This window comes from Magallana gigas, chromosome 8 (genome assembly GCF_963853765.1).
Source record: "Magallana gigas chromosome 8, xbMagGiga1.1, whole genome shotgun sequence".
Taxonomy (NCBI): Eukaryota; Metazoa; Mollusca; class Bivalvia; order Ostreida; family Ostreidae; genus Magallana; species Magallana gigas.
In genome coordinates this window covers 38,992,612-39,007,159 of record NC_088860.1, presented here as the reverse complement: position 1 = coordinate 39,007,159, position 14,548 = coordinate 38,992,612, and the positions used below count along the sequence as shown (strand labels likewise).

At 29.6% G+C, this 14,548-nt stretch overlaps 1 protein-coding gene across 2 annotated transcripts in view; it reads left to right on the top strand.

The window, feature by feature from the left end:
- Positions 1-6,972, top strand: part of LOC105347492 (alpha-1A adrenergic receptor-like) — a 68,613-nt gene extending 61,641 nt beyond the window's left edge. For both annotated transcript variants that reach the window (XM_066068725.1, XM_066068724.1), the window contains 3 exons: positions 5,101-5,225; positions 6,453-6,533; positions 6,666-6,972. In XM_066068725.1, the coding sequence (XP_065924797.1) occupies positions 5,101-5,225; positions 6,453-6,533; positions 6,666-6,962 (503 nt within the window). In that variant the 3' untranslated portion in view covers positions 6,963-6,972. The remainder of the gene's footprint in view (positions 1-5,100; positions 5,226-6,452; positions 6,534-6,665) is intronic.
- Positions 6,973-14,548: the final 7,576 nt, after the last annotated feature.

Sequence of the window (14,548 nt, the reverse complement as noted above, 5' to 3'; positions counted from 1 at the left end):
AAACGTTTATAAAATTAATGCTTACGGCTTTTTGTAACCTTATATTTTACTACCAAACAGCGAAATTTTATTTATTGTGACTTGATGTTTTTTTAATCACATTGTAAATGTACATAAAAATTGACATGCATCTGTCTAATGTTTATCTTGCTCACAAGATTTTGCACACACTCATACTTTAGCACATCAACAAACATACACTATAATGAAATACCCTAGTGGTATTAAGCAATGCGAGATTTTATCCAAAAATTGTTCATGCTCATGTATTTGTTGGTCGTAAGAAAGTTTGAAGATCTTTTGATGAAAAGTTTAATATCAATAAACAAACAGAGTGTACTATCGTTAATAACTGGTAATCCATGTTCTTTACTTTTGTCTTTTGTACTGGTTCTATGGTAGCGAATATGTATGTTTGATGATCAGTTGTTTGCTTTAATTTGTTATGAAGGTATAATGAACAAATCATAAAAAATATAGTTTTTCAATTATCTTTCTATTGGAGAAAAAAAAGCAATATTCTTAACACGTGAACTTGATGTTTTAATACTATTACTGATCAACATGTTAATTGTTTTGAAAAACTTTGAAGTATGAAGATGTCTATGTATTGAATAGATTTCGAGTCAACTTGCATAGTAAAAGTAAACACAATGTTTGAGAATATGGTCGACAAAAATTGTACTATAACGTCACTAAGCATCAAACCTTATTTTGAGCTCCCCCTGAATTTACAGAACCGATTCACATCTGTGCTAGATCAGAGACTTACCTTGAGATAAATGTTTCATGGTCATTTACTTAATCTTATCGTACATTTTCGCATGACTGTAATTTACACGTTACGTATTCGTTAAATAATGTTTGATGCATGTACATGTAAGATGAAATTTTGCACATTGTTTTTATATTAAAGATGTTTTCAGTTTTGTGCAAAATAATGTAATTGTCCTTACCGAATTTGCATATGGGAATCTTTGAAGTATAAATGTAGATATAAGCTCACTAAATTCAGTTTAAAAAAAACAAATTTTAAAGGTCAATTTTTACAGTGTCTACGATAAGAATATTTCTACATATCCATTTGTATGTCTTTGAAATAGTATGTTTTTGTATTACTCTGCAATCCATATGCATGATTCATGGTGAAAAAAAACCCAATTCCGTTTATGCTTAAAGTTATACACTCTACACATTTTATTTAATTAGTAAAGTTAAATTACGTCACTTGATATTTCGCAAACCCATTGCCGACATTTTATTTTCCAAAAGGGTAACAATATAATCTGCCGATCATTGCATAAATATTGAATATTCACTATTGTAGAACATGCGTTGTTGAAATCAATAATTAACTTAAAATGATGATTTAAAATTTAAGACTACTCCTGAAAGAGCATAGTAGTGTAATAAACAGATTTTAAGAATCGTTTAAATATTTTACATTCAATTTTTACGTTTTATTTTTAATCTTTTCTCTGTTAGATTTGTTGATTTTTTTTTAAACTTTTTCAGTTATTGTTAAGGGTTGAATTTGATAAAAGGCAAATGTATGAAACCATTGGTATAAATTTTAGCTAATTTTTTTTATTTTCTTTTTTCTCTGAATTCATTTAGACAAATTATAATGACCACTACTTCCTTTGAAGAAAAAAAGAATAGATTCACACTTTTTCCCGCTACTATATTAAATTTATTTCACATTTCATTACTATAGAGATATTTTTGTTGAGCAGAGTTCATATCAATCATCGGAGCTTTTTGCACCATGAAACATGTAATTGTAGTTAAATGTAATAAAGGCAACATTTCATCAAATGATTCACTTTTGTTCAAACCAAACTGCTATCATGTATATGTATTTCCTTTTTAGCTTTCCCCTTTTTAACTGTTTTATAAATCAGTGTATTGTTTATGCATTTTATCGTTTTTTAATCATTTCTGGTATTTACTTGATGTGTACTGAAAAAAAAGAAAGAAGACAAGGAAAAAACAAGCTAAAGATTACACATTAATATAAAATTCTTATGCACGAACATATCCACACGACTCATCGGCGATCTCTTCTGTACTAGGCTCCAAACGAACACACCGTAAACAATAATGACAAACCGACACAGGTGTTGATGGGATGATTTTAGGGTAAGAAAAACATTCTGAACTTTATAGATATTTATACGCACTTATTGTACTTAATGTACTTTTATTAATCATGAGTTTTCAGTTATCTTGATAATAAGGAATATTCTACATTTCATTATTTTTTTAAAAGGCAATTGAAAACCCTTTGATTTTTGTTGATAGATTTTCGACTTAGTTTGTTTTTCTTATATATATTGCTTAAGATTCTTTTCCTGAAAATAGTATTTACATAGTACTGATTTTAACTTTTGCTGACGAAAACCGAAGAAATGTTTTAAAAACTCAATGTTTTATGGCATTTTGTGTTTGTAATGTTTTATAGAAACTATAGAAATTTCCTTTAGGAAAAAGTATTTTCCCCTACAATCGCATAAAACATCTGACGAAATTTTACTTGATAAGTGTGAAAGTAAGAGGTGCGAACGTATTATAGAAAATAAAAAAATGACAATGATACAAACATATCGAAAAAACTAAAATTTAAAGGTGATTCATAAAACGAAAACTCTAGCAGTAAATGTAGGCAACAGCGTTCTTAAGTGTTCTTTAAATCTCCGCATTCTTTAGTTATCTTTAAATATCTTAACCTTGTTCCATATTGAACATTTGACGCAATTTGGGAGACTTGATGGATTTTGTATGCATATGTATAGAGAGAAATCAATATTCTTCACAAACAGCTAGAATGAATCTTAATAGGTTTGATGAATTTGTTTTGTTTTAAAGTACACCCTTCAGTGAATTCAAATACGCCTTAAGAAGTGTGGGCGGTAATCAATTAGCCAAGGATTTAAGATAAATCATTCATTAAAAAAACCAGAAACGAGTCCCTATCGGTCTCATTAAAATTTAATGTTGTTAAGAACAGAAGGTTTGCATCAACCAACGAAATTTATGTACAAATTGAATATGGTAAAAGTAGAGTCAATGTGCAACTGTTTTGCATATTACCACATGTTATAATAAAGGACCGTTCGTACAGCTTGCATTGTTTTAACAACAAACTGTGTAAAGAAGAAAGTTTTCAGTAATACATTTCAATATTTTATAAATTTGGTTAGGTTACATGCAAGTTTTTCCGAACATGTAGTTTATGTTGATGCATCATATCAAGAAAGACCCCGTTTGCTTACTATGTAAATTTTTCATGACTTCTGTATTTCAAATATTTAAACTATTTGAAATTAAACTATTCAGATACGGACCAGTTTTTACTTGATATGTGTAGTATTTAAAGGGGAGTTTCTTTTTTAATCCCCTCCAAGATATCTCACTACCTATTTCGTAGAAAAGATGACAGTTCAATTTGGATAGGTTTAAATTTGTCCCATTGATCCATAAAATACAGGGTTTTGACATACATTTAAACTATAGAATGACAGGTTTGTTTCTTCTTATGATTTTTAACATGGGATTAAACTTATCTATCATCCAAACCTATGAATATTGCATGCTTTATTTTAATTTTATAATGTTATCACAGTAATAATATCTTTTAATCGAGGTTCACAATTGTTAGGTTAATGATGACGATCAACTATCTTTATCCTCGCACTGCCTGGGGAATGTCATAAAATAATTAATAACGTAAGAGATTATAGGAGGACAACACAATATAAATCTGATTTTGGTTAAAGAATGTCCTAAAGTCAAGATTGCAAAATCTATAATTAAACATAGCTACATTGTTTTTATTTGTTTCTTTTTTATAGCACAGTACCAGTATATACATACAGCTACATGTTATAATAAAATAAATCCTACACACTTTAATACAAGTATAATCTTTTTAACATTGGTTATCATTAAAACGAAATGATGTTTTCAAAAAATCAATCAATTGAACAAACATTTATCTTTTTCTACCGAAGAAAGGTAAATGTAGGTGAGTTGTAATTGTACTGACAAAACCTTTTGACGGAATGTATGCAACATAGGTAATCGATCGACACGAATGTATCCAATTTGTACTGTTATATATAACGACAATTAATCTCTTTCTTGATACATTATACTAGGAAACAGAATCAAATGTACTTTAATTTTCTTCAAACAAAAGCGTTTACCTAAAATCTAAATAGAAAATATATTTTTATATCATTTTCTTTCTTTTTAACGTGATACACCAATGCTTAGCTGTCTGATACTATGGAAAAAAGATATGAAACAAGGGATAGGCATTCTTGAAAATTGTCATATTCCCATACTACAATAATCCAATAAGGTATTGCGACCCATGTAAAATATTGTGTTTCATTAAATTACAGCTTTAAGTAATTGTTTTTCCACTGGGCTTTTCCTTGAAATATAACACAGACAATGCTTATATAAATCTAGACAGAAATCGAAACACTCACAGATAATTTGTTATCACTCTTTTATTTAACTTATTTCTATACAATGAAACGGAAAATTATTCTTCATGCAAGTAAGTAATTGTTATTAATCATCTTTTTTTAATCTTAAAATATGAAATTTGTTTTATTGATACTCTTTGCTTTTTTTTTACGTATATAGATTATAATTGCTAGAGAATGTCATTATACATCTTTAGATAAAAAAGTAGAGAGTCGGCAAGCAATCGACATTTATCCAAATTTTTGATAAGGAAGTGTTTAAGGAAAAAAAATAAAACACAATTGTAAAGTAATTAAATTGAAGTCAAAGTAATGCACTCATTACTGAAATGTTCTGTTCATCAAATCATACATATTGATTTCTTATGTCACATTATCAAATTCATCGCTGCTGCTAGATGATGTTCAGGTACCCTGGTATGTTTATTAGAATTTGATAATAGTGCAAAACATTATACAAATGTGCTTTTTGAAAAGGAAGATTTAACATGAAATCTAATCTTTAAGATTAAATACCTTTTTGTATGAAAGTGTAGTGAACATAGACCCTACGAACTATATTTACTATGTAAAACATGTATGGTATGGTGTTATATTACAGTTCTGTTGGTGGTTGTAACTCCAGTGTTACCGACCCCACTTCGTGACACGGTAGAAAACTGCAGAGCTGTGTTACCACACATGACTCTATTACACCGTTCTATTTCTTCACTACTGCGAAAAATGGTAAGTAATTTGTTTAGGTGGTAGGGGATGGTTTTGAACGACACTCAGTCTGAAAAATTGTAGTACATGTAATGGCAAACACATTTGGTTAGTTATATGTGGTATTTTTTCCACGAAACAATGTGTATTCATTTACTTGATAGCGTTGCGAATCGAATCGCGAATGAAAAGTCACAGTTAAAGAAAGTAACTGATTCCCCTAAATTAATGTTCATTCGAAAAAGTAGACGTGCCGCACGTCTCTCAAAGTAGTGTATAGCACTTGTTCAAGACTGGTTGCTGGTTCATGGCCCATAAACGGATGAATTTTTCTCAAAGTTTAATACAACGTAAAAATTACCATGTAGCATTTCAGAAAACTGTTCACGTTTAGGATAAATTAAAAAAAAAACAACTCACTAGCTCGTTCTTGCCTGTTTCTCGAAGAAATTTTGTCATTTTAGAAGAGACTGTCATGTCAATGTCTATAGAAAAATAGATTGTTCTTTAAAAAGGCGACAAATTTAAAGTTACGTTTGCGGCAAATCGAACATCACAAACGTGTAGCAATCGTACACATTGTTAAAGGGTGTCTGACTTTAGACAAACAACTTTTAAGACTTTCGAAATCATAGAACTTTGTTATCTTTTTTGGGATGAGTTTACTGGCTTTAATAAAGACAATACAAAGGGTGCATGTCCTACTATTTAAATGTGCTTATGATAGGTTTTTTGTACATCTCTAGTCATCGGGTTTGATATATTTGATATGTATTTTTAATCAGGAAAAGCTGTTTAAATCACGGGCATCACAATTAAATAAACTTGAAATAAAATAATTTACAACTATTTGCAAAAAATTCCTATTCCATCAAACAAATAGCCTAATAAATTTTCCTTAATATTTTGAACAGGAAGTCACTGCCCCCAAAAAATGTCATTTTAAGAGAACTCTACAGCGTTTAAATAATTTATGAAAAAAAAGATTCAGCGGGTTTAATAACACGAGTAATTTGCTATGGTTTGAAAACAGTTTGATTAAATAGATTCCCATTTTCCATTTGATGTATTATCTGCGTAACTTTGTCCAAATAACGACCACAAATAAATGCAAATCAGTTTTAAGGTCTTACGTGTTCAATGTCAATGTTTTATTTGGTGCAAAAAAATACGGACTAGAGATGACAAATAATTAAATGATTACGATCAAAGGACACAAATGACATTATTTCTACTCATTTATTTTAGTTAAAGCAAGACAATCTTCCATTATCCTACATAATACCAAATAACAGATGTCCGGTATCAAGACAGCTCGATTCATTCGAGGTATGGTAAATACGAAACCTCGTATACATATTTTGTTTTGATTTTTATATCCATGAATTCCCTCGTACACAATTTATTAAAATTAGAACAATATGGTCAACTTATGATTTTTTTTTCGTATTTCATCTATAGAACTTACCTTTGGTCATACATCGGATGGAAATTTTCATGTTGTTTTTGCACGAGGAAGAAATACTAAAAACTAGCCGAGGAGAGGTGCCGCATGATTTTTCGCCGTTCATATCCAGGTTCATCTTGCCTTCAATAGTGAACATTCAGATTCTTACAACAGAGCTTCTGGGCGAAGTGCCATGTTGTGAACATGAGACTATCGAGTTTTTCCGCCTTCGTTTTACAAATAGATCTTGCATTTTAAGTCATATATATAGTTTACAGACTTATACCCACACTATTATACGTTCTTGTTAAATAGTATTTACAAAGTATTATAAATAAGTTTTTCAAATGAATTACTTTGTATGTTATTGTTTTTGTGTTTTTTTTCAAAGATTAAAAATAAAATATTTGAGAATTATAGCGTTTAAGTGGTTTTTAATTTATTATCTGAAATATCTTCAGTCTGTTATTTTCTTCACTTTTCACATGATGAAAGCATATTAAGTCAACTGAGAGTAAAATTTAAAACATATATCTTAAAATATATTCTTCACCTGATCAATTATAATTAAAGCATTCAGTTAATGTTTTTTCATCATGACGTCTTGGCATAAAATCTTGATATAGAAATGAAATTTAACATACAATTACGGTTGATTGTTCTTAACTAATAAAAGGAAGACAAATAAATAGAAACTATTGTATAAAATAATCTACTTGAAATTCTTGTACTTCGACTTATCTTGGATAACATGGGGATTTTTTTCTATTTTGGCGGGGAGGGTGACTCATTTACCAGTATTCCAAGACAATGGGTTTTCATCAAGAACCAGACTATAAAAACAAGCAATGGCGAGATACCGACCAAGCAGAATCAAAACATGGTATTGGGTGAGTTTGCATTAGTTTTGGCATTATTGGCTTGTAAACTTTCCCCCCGTTTGAGCATAATTGTATTTTAACTATAATACTCTACTTTCGATTTTACAACAACGAGTTATCTTCCTCTCAAGGATTTCATGATTTGTTACAGCATTTCTTGGCGTTTCAGTCATCGTTTTGCAATTGACAGTAGCAAGTGAAATTTGTTCACCATGTGATATTGGAGAAAATGCGAAAAGCAACAATGTAGAAATATCATGTAATCATATTGTCTCTTTGGATATCATCAAAAACTCCATAAATAGCACAATCAACAACTTTAAAATTCTGATACACAGCCTTGTAAGTACATGCATTTGATTCAATAATTGCTAAACAGTTGGTCAGTGTGTATATTTTTATATACAAGCTAATATTTTATATATATATATATATATATATATATATATATATATATATAAATATATATATATATATATATATATATATATATATATATATATATATATATAATTTCATATTTGATACGACGTAAGATTTAAAGAAACTGCTTTTATCTATTTATTCCTTTTGATTTATAAACTATTTAATTTAATTCCTAAGGAAAAGAAGATAAATATGGTGCATTATACCAACATTCGCAGAATTCACAGCCATAAACCCTTACTTTCTCGACAAGTCAACAGAAAGGTCAGATAAATTATATTTCATACATGCACAATGTACCTTTGAAAGAACATGTGATATTTTCATTTTATTTGATACTTTAAATTTTGTATATCATCAAATATACGTTTGTGATATTAAAATACTTCGTTCTTTCATTTCCTCATTTTAAAACAATAACTTAATATTTTCTTAATCTCAATTTCAGATATTTTTTGTGCATGAGACATACGCCAATTTGACCTTGGTGCAAACCCTTACGAAAAGCTTTTTAGAGTACTTCATATTTTACAAAGTGGACTTATCTTTGCAACCCATAATGTGTATGTTATATCAAGTTAACTCAAAACTTCAATGTAAAAGAATAAAACGTAATAGAAAATGGACAAACTTTGAGAGGTCTGGGGCATGTAAAATAAATAATAGCATGCGGAACCTAAAACAGGACGGTGTTAATCTAAAAGAATTTGAAGCCCTGAAGCATGCAAAATCTGCAGCTGCAATTTTAGTGAATACTTTGGAGTATTGGGAAACTTGTGTAGTAGAAAAAAAGAGAGGTCGACTAATTGTAGCAAAAAAATGTCGAGCAGCGAAACGATTTTCCAGAAAAAAACAAACTTTCAAGAAATTTCGAAAGGGTAAAATCAGAAAGCAGCGAAATGGAGGAAAAAGTAAAAGAAGTAGAAAGATACGGGGAAAGGATTAGCGTTTTGAAAAGAAGGACAATTCAAATATTATGCTCTGTTGTCCGGCATTGTATATAAACACTAGACAATTTTGAAGGCAGCTAAACACTCCTCTCTTTGCATTCGTACCCTGCACATCTTATGTTGTTGTTGTTGGTGTTGCTATCCAAGTCATATAGCATGTATATAGCGTCGATAAAATTTTATTTATGATACTATTTGTTTTTATTTATATATTAAATATTTTTCCAAATCCAAGGGTTGCCACAATGTTGCATAACCAAAATGTGTTATCATTACAAATCAATGATACGAAACTTATATATGAACAATATTATGAAATTTGCAATACATAGGTTTCAAAAAATTAAAATAATTCGTGAGGTTAAACACACTTAATGTCTTGATCATACGAAATATCACATTCGTTTCTCTTGCCTTTGTTTTTACTGATTTCCTCGTAACTATCAAGTGGTTAAGAACTATTAAAGCAATCTTTACCTTTGATTGCGACCCTAGATTTAGGTGTTTGCTAGATAATAGCACTACCACTTCCAGTTGGGTTAAGATAAGCCCAGAGCTTATAGATTACTGTACTATCGATGAACAAAACGTACCACTTATATCAGATGAAAATATCGAAAAATAACTTTTTAAAAACTTATTTCCGAACATCCAGATAATTTTCGAGGACGATATAAACAAATAATTAAACGTACGTTCATCCTGTCGTAAGAACAATCCAGGAACTAACATGTTCACGGTTCTTAACACAATATTTACTCTGTAAACACTAAGCTAGGGTTATATTAAGTCGATAGCATTTGGTAAATCAAAAGTACAACGGGTCTGTCATTCTTGTCAACATTGTTATGGAAATGGTCCATAAACGCATAAAAATCCCTATTAAATTTCACAGTTTCCTTTCGGTCTCTTTTTACCAGTTATGAATAACAGATAATAATCACTGTCGAAAAAACAGTAGAATGATAGAAGTTGCATTTCATGACAAAGTTTTCAATATTGACGGTACCAGTTTTTAATTATTTTAATGTTTCATATGCTGATATCCTGTAGAGATATTTGAAAATAGTTAATAAACTTGCTTCAGAAGCAAACTAATTGGGGTGGGTGGATGGTTGGTAATATTATTAATTAAGCAGTGCAGAATTATTTGGTACCTATTATAATTTTTCACGCAAGCATTTTTAACTTTAACAAAATGTTCATAATTACTATTTCTGGTAGTGCTCTGTGTACACGTACGTTGTTAATCAAAATAATTCAGTGGGTGTTTTGGTTTTTTGTATTTTATTTTTTTTTTTTTTGGTTTTTTTTTTTTTGGTTTTTTTTTTGTTATTGAGAAAAAATATTGTATTGTAAATGTATGTTAAATATCAGTCTGAAGATAACATAATTTGCAAACCTGCTACTATGTCTGTTTTTGACATAATATATTAAAAAGTATTTTTGCATCAACCTAATTTATATCGACGGATTTTTTTTTTTTAATTAAAATTCAGTTTGGTTTGTTTACATTCCGTCCACCGGTAACCGTGCTGTGGCAAGCAGTGAGTTGATTGAAACACAGATTGAAATAATCAAGCCAAACAATGACACGCTGTCTGTATGTTGTGTGTATCGATTACAAATCTTCGCTACTGCGCAAACTCTCATAAGTACTGAATTTGAAAAAAAAAGACATTTCGACTTCAACAAATAAACTAGACTTACTTATATTTAATAGCTAACCAGACATCGCTGTAAGAATAGAAATATGCTTAGAGTTACCTTAGTCTAATTGCATCTAACGCCTAAGCATAATCTCGAATAACGTGGGGATTTTTCCTTTTCCAGCAAATTTGGGTTACTCAATTTTGGATACAAGTAGGCGAGTTTCCCAAGGACAGACAGTTTTATTGCAATTGGACCTTAAAAATCTAAAACTATTATCATTAGGAATTAAAATGTGGATTCTTGAGAATCTTGCATTAGTTTTCATGATAAGCATAAACTATAGAATCCCCCTTATGTTTGTTTTTTTGTTGTACTTTCGGTTTAAAAAAGTTATCTTCACAAATTTCATTTTTTTAACAATATTTTGTTCAAATGTATTGGCTTACGTTTGGTTGTTTTTTAACTGTTGAAAATGATATTTAGTCATTTTGTAAAGTCATAAAAGAAAAGCGAATCACAAATGCAAGGTTTCCTGTACTGACATTGTTTCTGTAGACAAATTTCCAAAAACACTCTTTAGACATGATCATGAACAAATTCAAAAACCTTAATTGTAAGAACTGGAAGAACTGAGCTAATTATTTCACGATTGGGCTTATGATTCCATGTAGAAGTATTAAAGATCATACTTATGATGAATGTATATTATATAAGTATGTGACGGGTTTTGACATTTGAATGTTAGCTTACTCTAAAACAAAATATTCTTTTAATTAATGTTGAAATGAGAGAAAAAATGAATATTGCTTGCAATTGAGACATCAATATGTTCCAGATACATTGACCCTTTAGATATATATTAATTTTTACCACATGTACATATTATTTCATTCATGTACCTTTTCAACCAAATATAAATGAAAATAAATGTTTTGGTTTTTAAACACATTTTTTTGTCATTTTGTAATCAACTTAATTTGTTTTTGAATACATTGTGCATTTGTGCTTTTTTAACATTTGTTTGAGACCTTAAAACCAGCATTCTAGAGACCTCACATACAACTTAGTTGATTTCTCTCGCTGACTAATAATATGTTGGCATCGTGATAAAATGATCATGCTGCCTTATGGTTTATATGTAGTGACTTTAATAGAAAAATATTTAACTGGAGTATACTTTCGTGAATCAATATATTAGAAATTGCAATGCATTTAAATAAGAGAGACACCCACTGCAAAGAAGTAAAAATATAACAAAATAACAATCACTTAAAAAAACCACTATTTTTATCATTTTATATTTCTTTGGTTTTTATAACGAAAATCTTACATAATTCATGATAAAAGAATCTAGATATGTTAAGAGGCATTTGGCATTTGGATAACAGAAAGGATGCAATTTTGGGGACAAACTAGAGTTTGACTAAAACAATTTATAGAGATAAAACCATATGAAAATTACTTTTTAAGTGAAATCGATACACTGACCTTTTTACAAGGCAAACTACAGACTTTGAGTATTCAACGACATTCTCATCAGTAAAGTGTTAAAATGTTTACCTTCTTAAACTGTTTTTAAACAAATGTTTTCTATCAATTTCTATCAATTGTCTTATATTTTTATTGTGAAAAAACATTAAAAAAAACTAGATTAAAATAGTCTTAACTTTTCCAGGAGACCAAAATGAACATAGTACATAATGACGGTACTGCAAATATCCCAAAACATAAATCTTTCAGTCTTCAAAATTGTCAAGAAAAAGGAAACATAAATTTACTGGCCTGCATGTAACTCGTCTTACATCATACTTTTATCATTTTTGAGCTAAATGATTTTAAATCTTCAAATATCTTTTTTTTTTTTTACACCTACTTAATTTTTTATTCTTTATCTTTGACATTCTTTGTACTTACTGCAACAGACAAACAGAAAACTGCTGTGAAAGAAAAATGCAAAGAAACATGAATAGTATTAATAGATTTTGACAGATCTGGAGCTTGTACACTTAATAAAAATAATTCAAATTAAAAAAGGGGCATAAAAAATCCAAACAAATTGCAATCCTGGAAAGATTCGAATCTGTTGTTTCAATATTAGTAAGGACTTTTGGATGTTGGGGAAAATATATGGTTGAAAAACAAGGCAGAATACCGGTTTCACAAAAGTCTCCATGAATAAATCTGAAAATTCAAAGAAACAAAAAAAAAAAAAAGAAGTAGAGAAAAGGTGGGAAAAAAATGAAATTATAAAAGATTACGGAAAATTGAAATTTGAAGAAGAACGATTTAATACCGGTATGATCGAAACGAACACTATCAATTTTTGTTACTTTTATATATACTGGAATCCAATTCAAAATTAGATCATTATGCATGCACTTTTTTTGCAGTGATTTCTGACCCTAAAATTTTCAGTAGTTGAATATTAATTAAATTAAACATTCTGCTTTTAACAAATGATTTTATGGTTGGAATGCATATCAACAAATTAAGTAGCTTGCAATCAATGCTTTTCTATTTATTTTTATTAAAGCCAGTACTGCTTTTGTATATACCGGTATTACTCGCGTTTTGATATGAAAAACTAATACATGTACAACACATTTTTTATTCGGTTATTTTCTATCATTAACTTTGCTTGATAACGCTTAACAAATATTTATTTGTTAGGGGACAGTATTGATTAATTATGGGAGCTATGAGTGGTGGCGAAGTGTTTTTCTCCAACTCATACAAAGGGTAATAACAAAAGATATTTATGATGAGCGTTGCTTGAAAACATGGTGGTCAATGTTACTTACCTTGAAGTAGTTAGTGTCCTCAGCCCAAGAAGTCACAATTGATCATCTATGTCTCCAGAGATATATCTAATTCTAAAAAACATATAAAAGAACTTTTAAAAAATAATTGTCTATCTAGTTTTTTTGTTAACTTAGCAATTCATGAGATCAGGTTAGCGTTCGATTCCATTGTAATCGTAATTGTTATCTTAACAGTTATTTTTATACATGTACTTACATTTATATTTAGAAAGTGCTGCGCACTCAAATTTGACAAAAAGTATGAATTGTAAAATTCTGACCTTTTTGGTCCTTTTCTCGTACAGGCAGTCACATATATATCTATTTTAAATTAAACATATTGATGTCTTATCTAATGTTGCTATATGTGGTGACGAATAGTTGACCATACAAAATATTGGAAAGGAAAGGATATAAGACAATCACATTAAAAAGCAACCTTTCCTGTAGGGAAGAATAAGCAAATAGTTAATCTGCTTTATAACCCCGGGAAGGAGTAAATGGCTATTGAAAAAATGCCATTGTTTCGATGCCTGCAGATATCTAAAATCCCGCTGTTTTAATTGAGGAGGTAAAAAATGCCCTCCATTGGCTAAACGATCGTGTACTATACTTTGTCCAAAAATATCCTATATACGCATTTTGCTTAATTACTCGATACCTCAGGCGATGTTCATTCAAAAGAGAAAAAAAATATCCAAGAGATTTCCAGTAAAACGCCCCTCTAGCTTATAAGGTTTCAATACAAGGCTAAAAACAAAGGCGCCTATGGCAATTTAACATTACAAGAGACTTGCATGATAAAGTTAAACATATGAGCGAGGTAGTCCGAGTGACTTTCGAATGAAGAAAAAGATCTCAACATTAACCATTATAAATCTCCGTTAGAAATGAGTTTTCCGGGTGAAAAAATGCTAGTCTGCTAATGAAGTTATCTTAGATATTTTCCCTTCAATCGATTTCAATTGCACTTTTTCATCGGTACGTGTACTTTTATTAACTATTGTCCAAAGGTGAAACATTAAATATCTTGGGACAAACAATAAACAAATAATCTTATTATGGCCATTTGTAATTCGAGGAAGCTCTGAAAGCTGCAAGTTGCATGCACGTTCAAACAACCAAAATTGCTGTTAAGAAAAAGTTTTTAGGAACACATAATGCCCATTTACTGATAGTATTCACA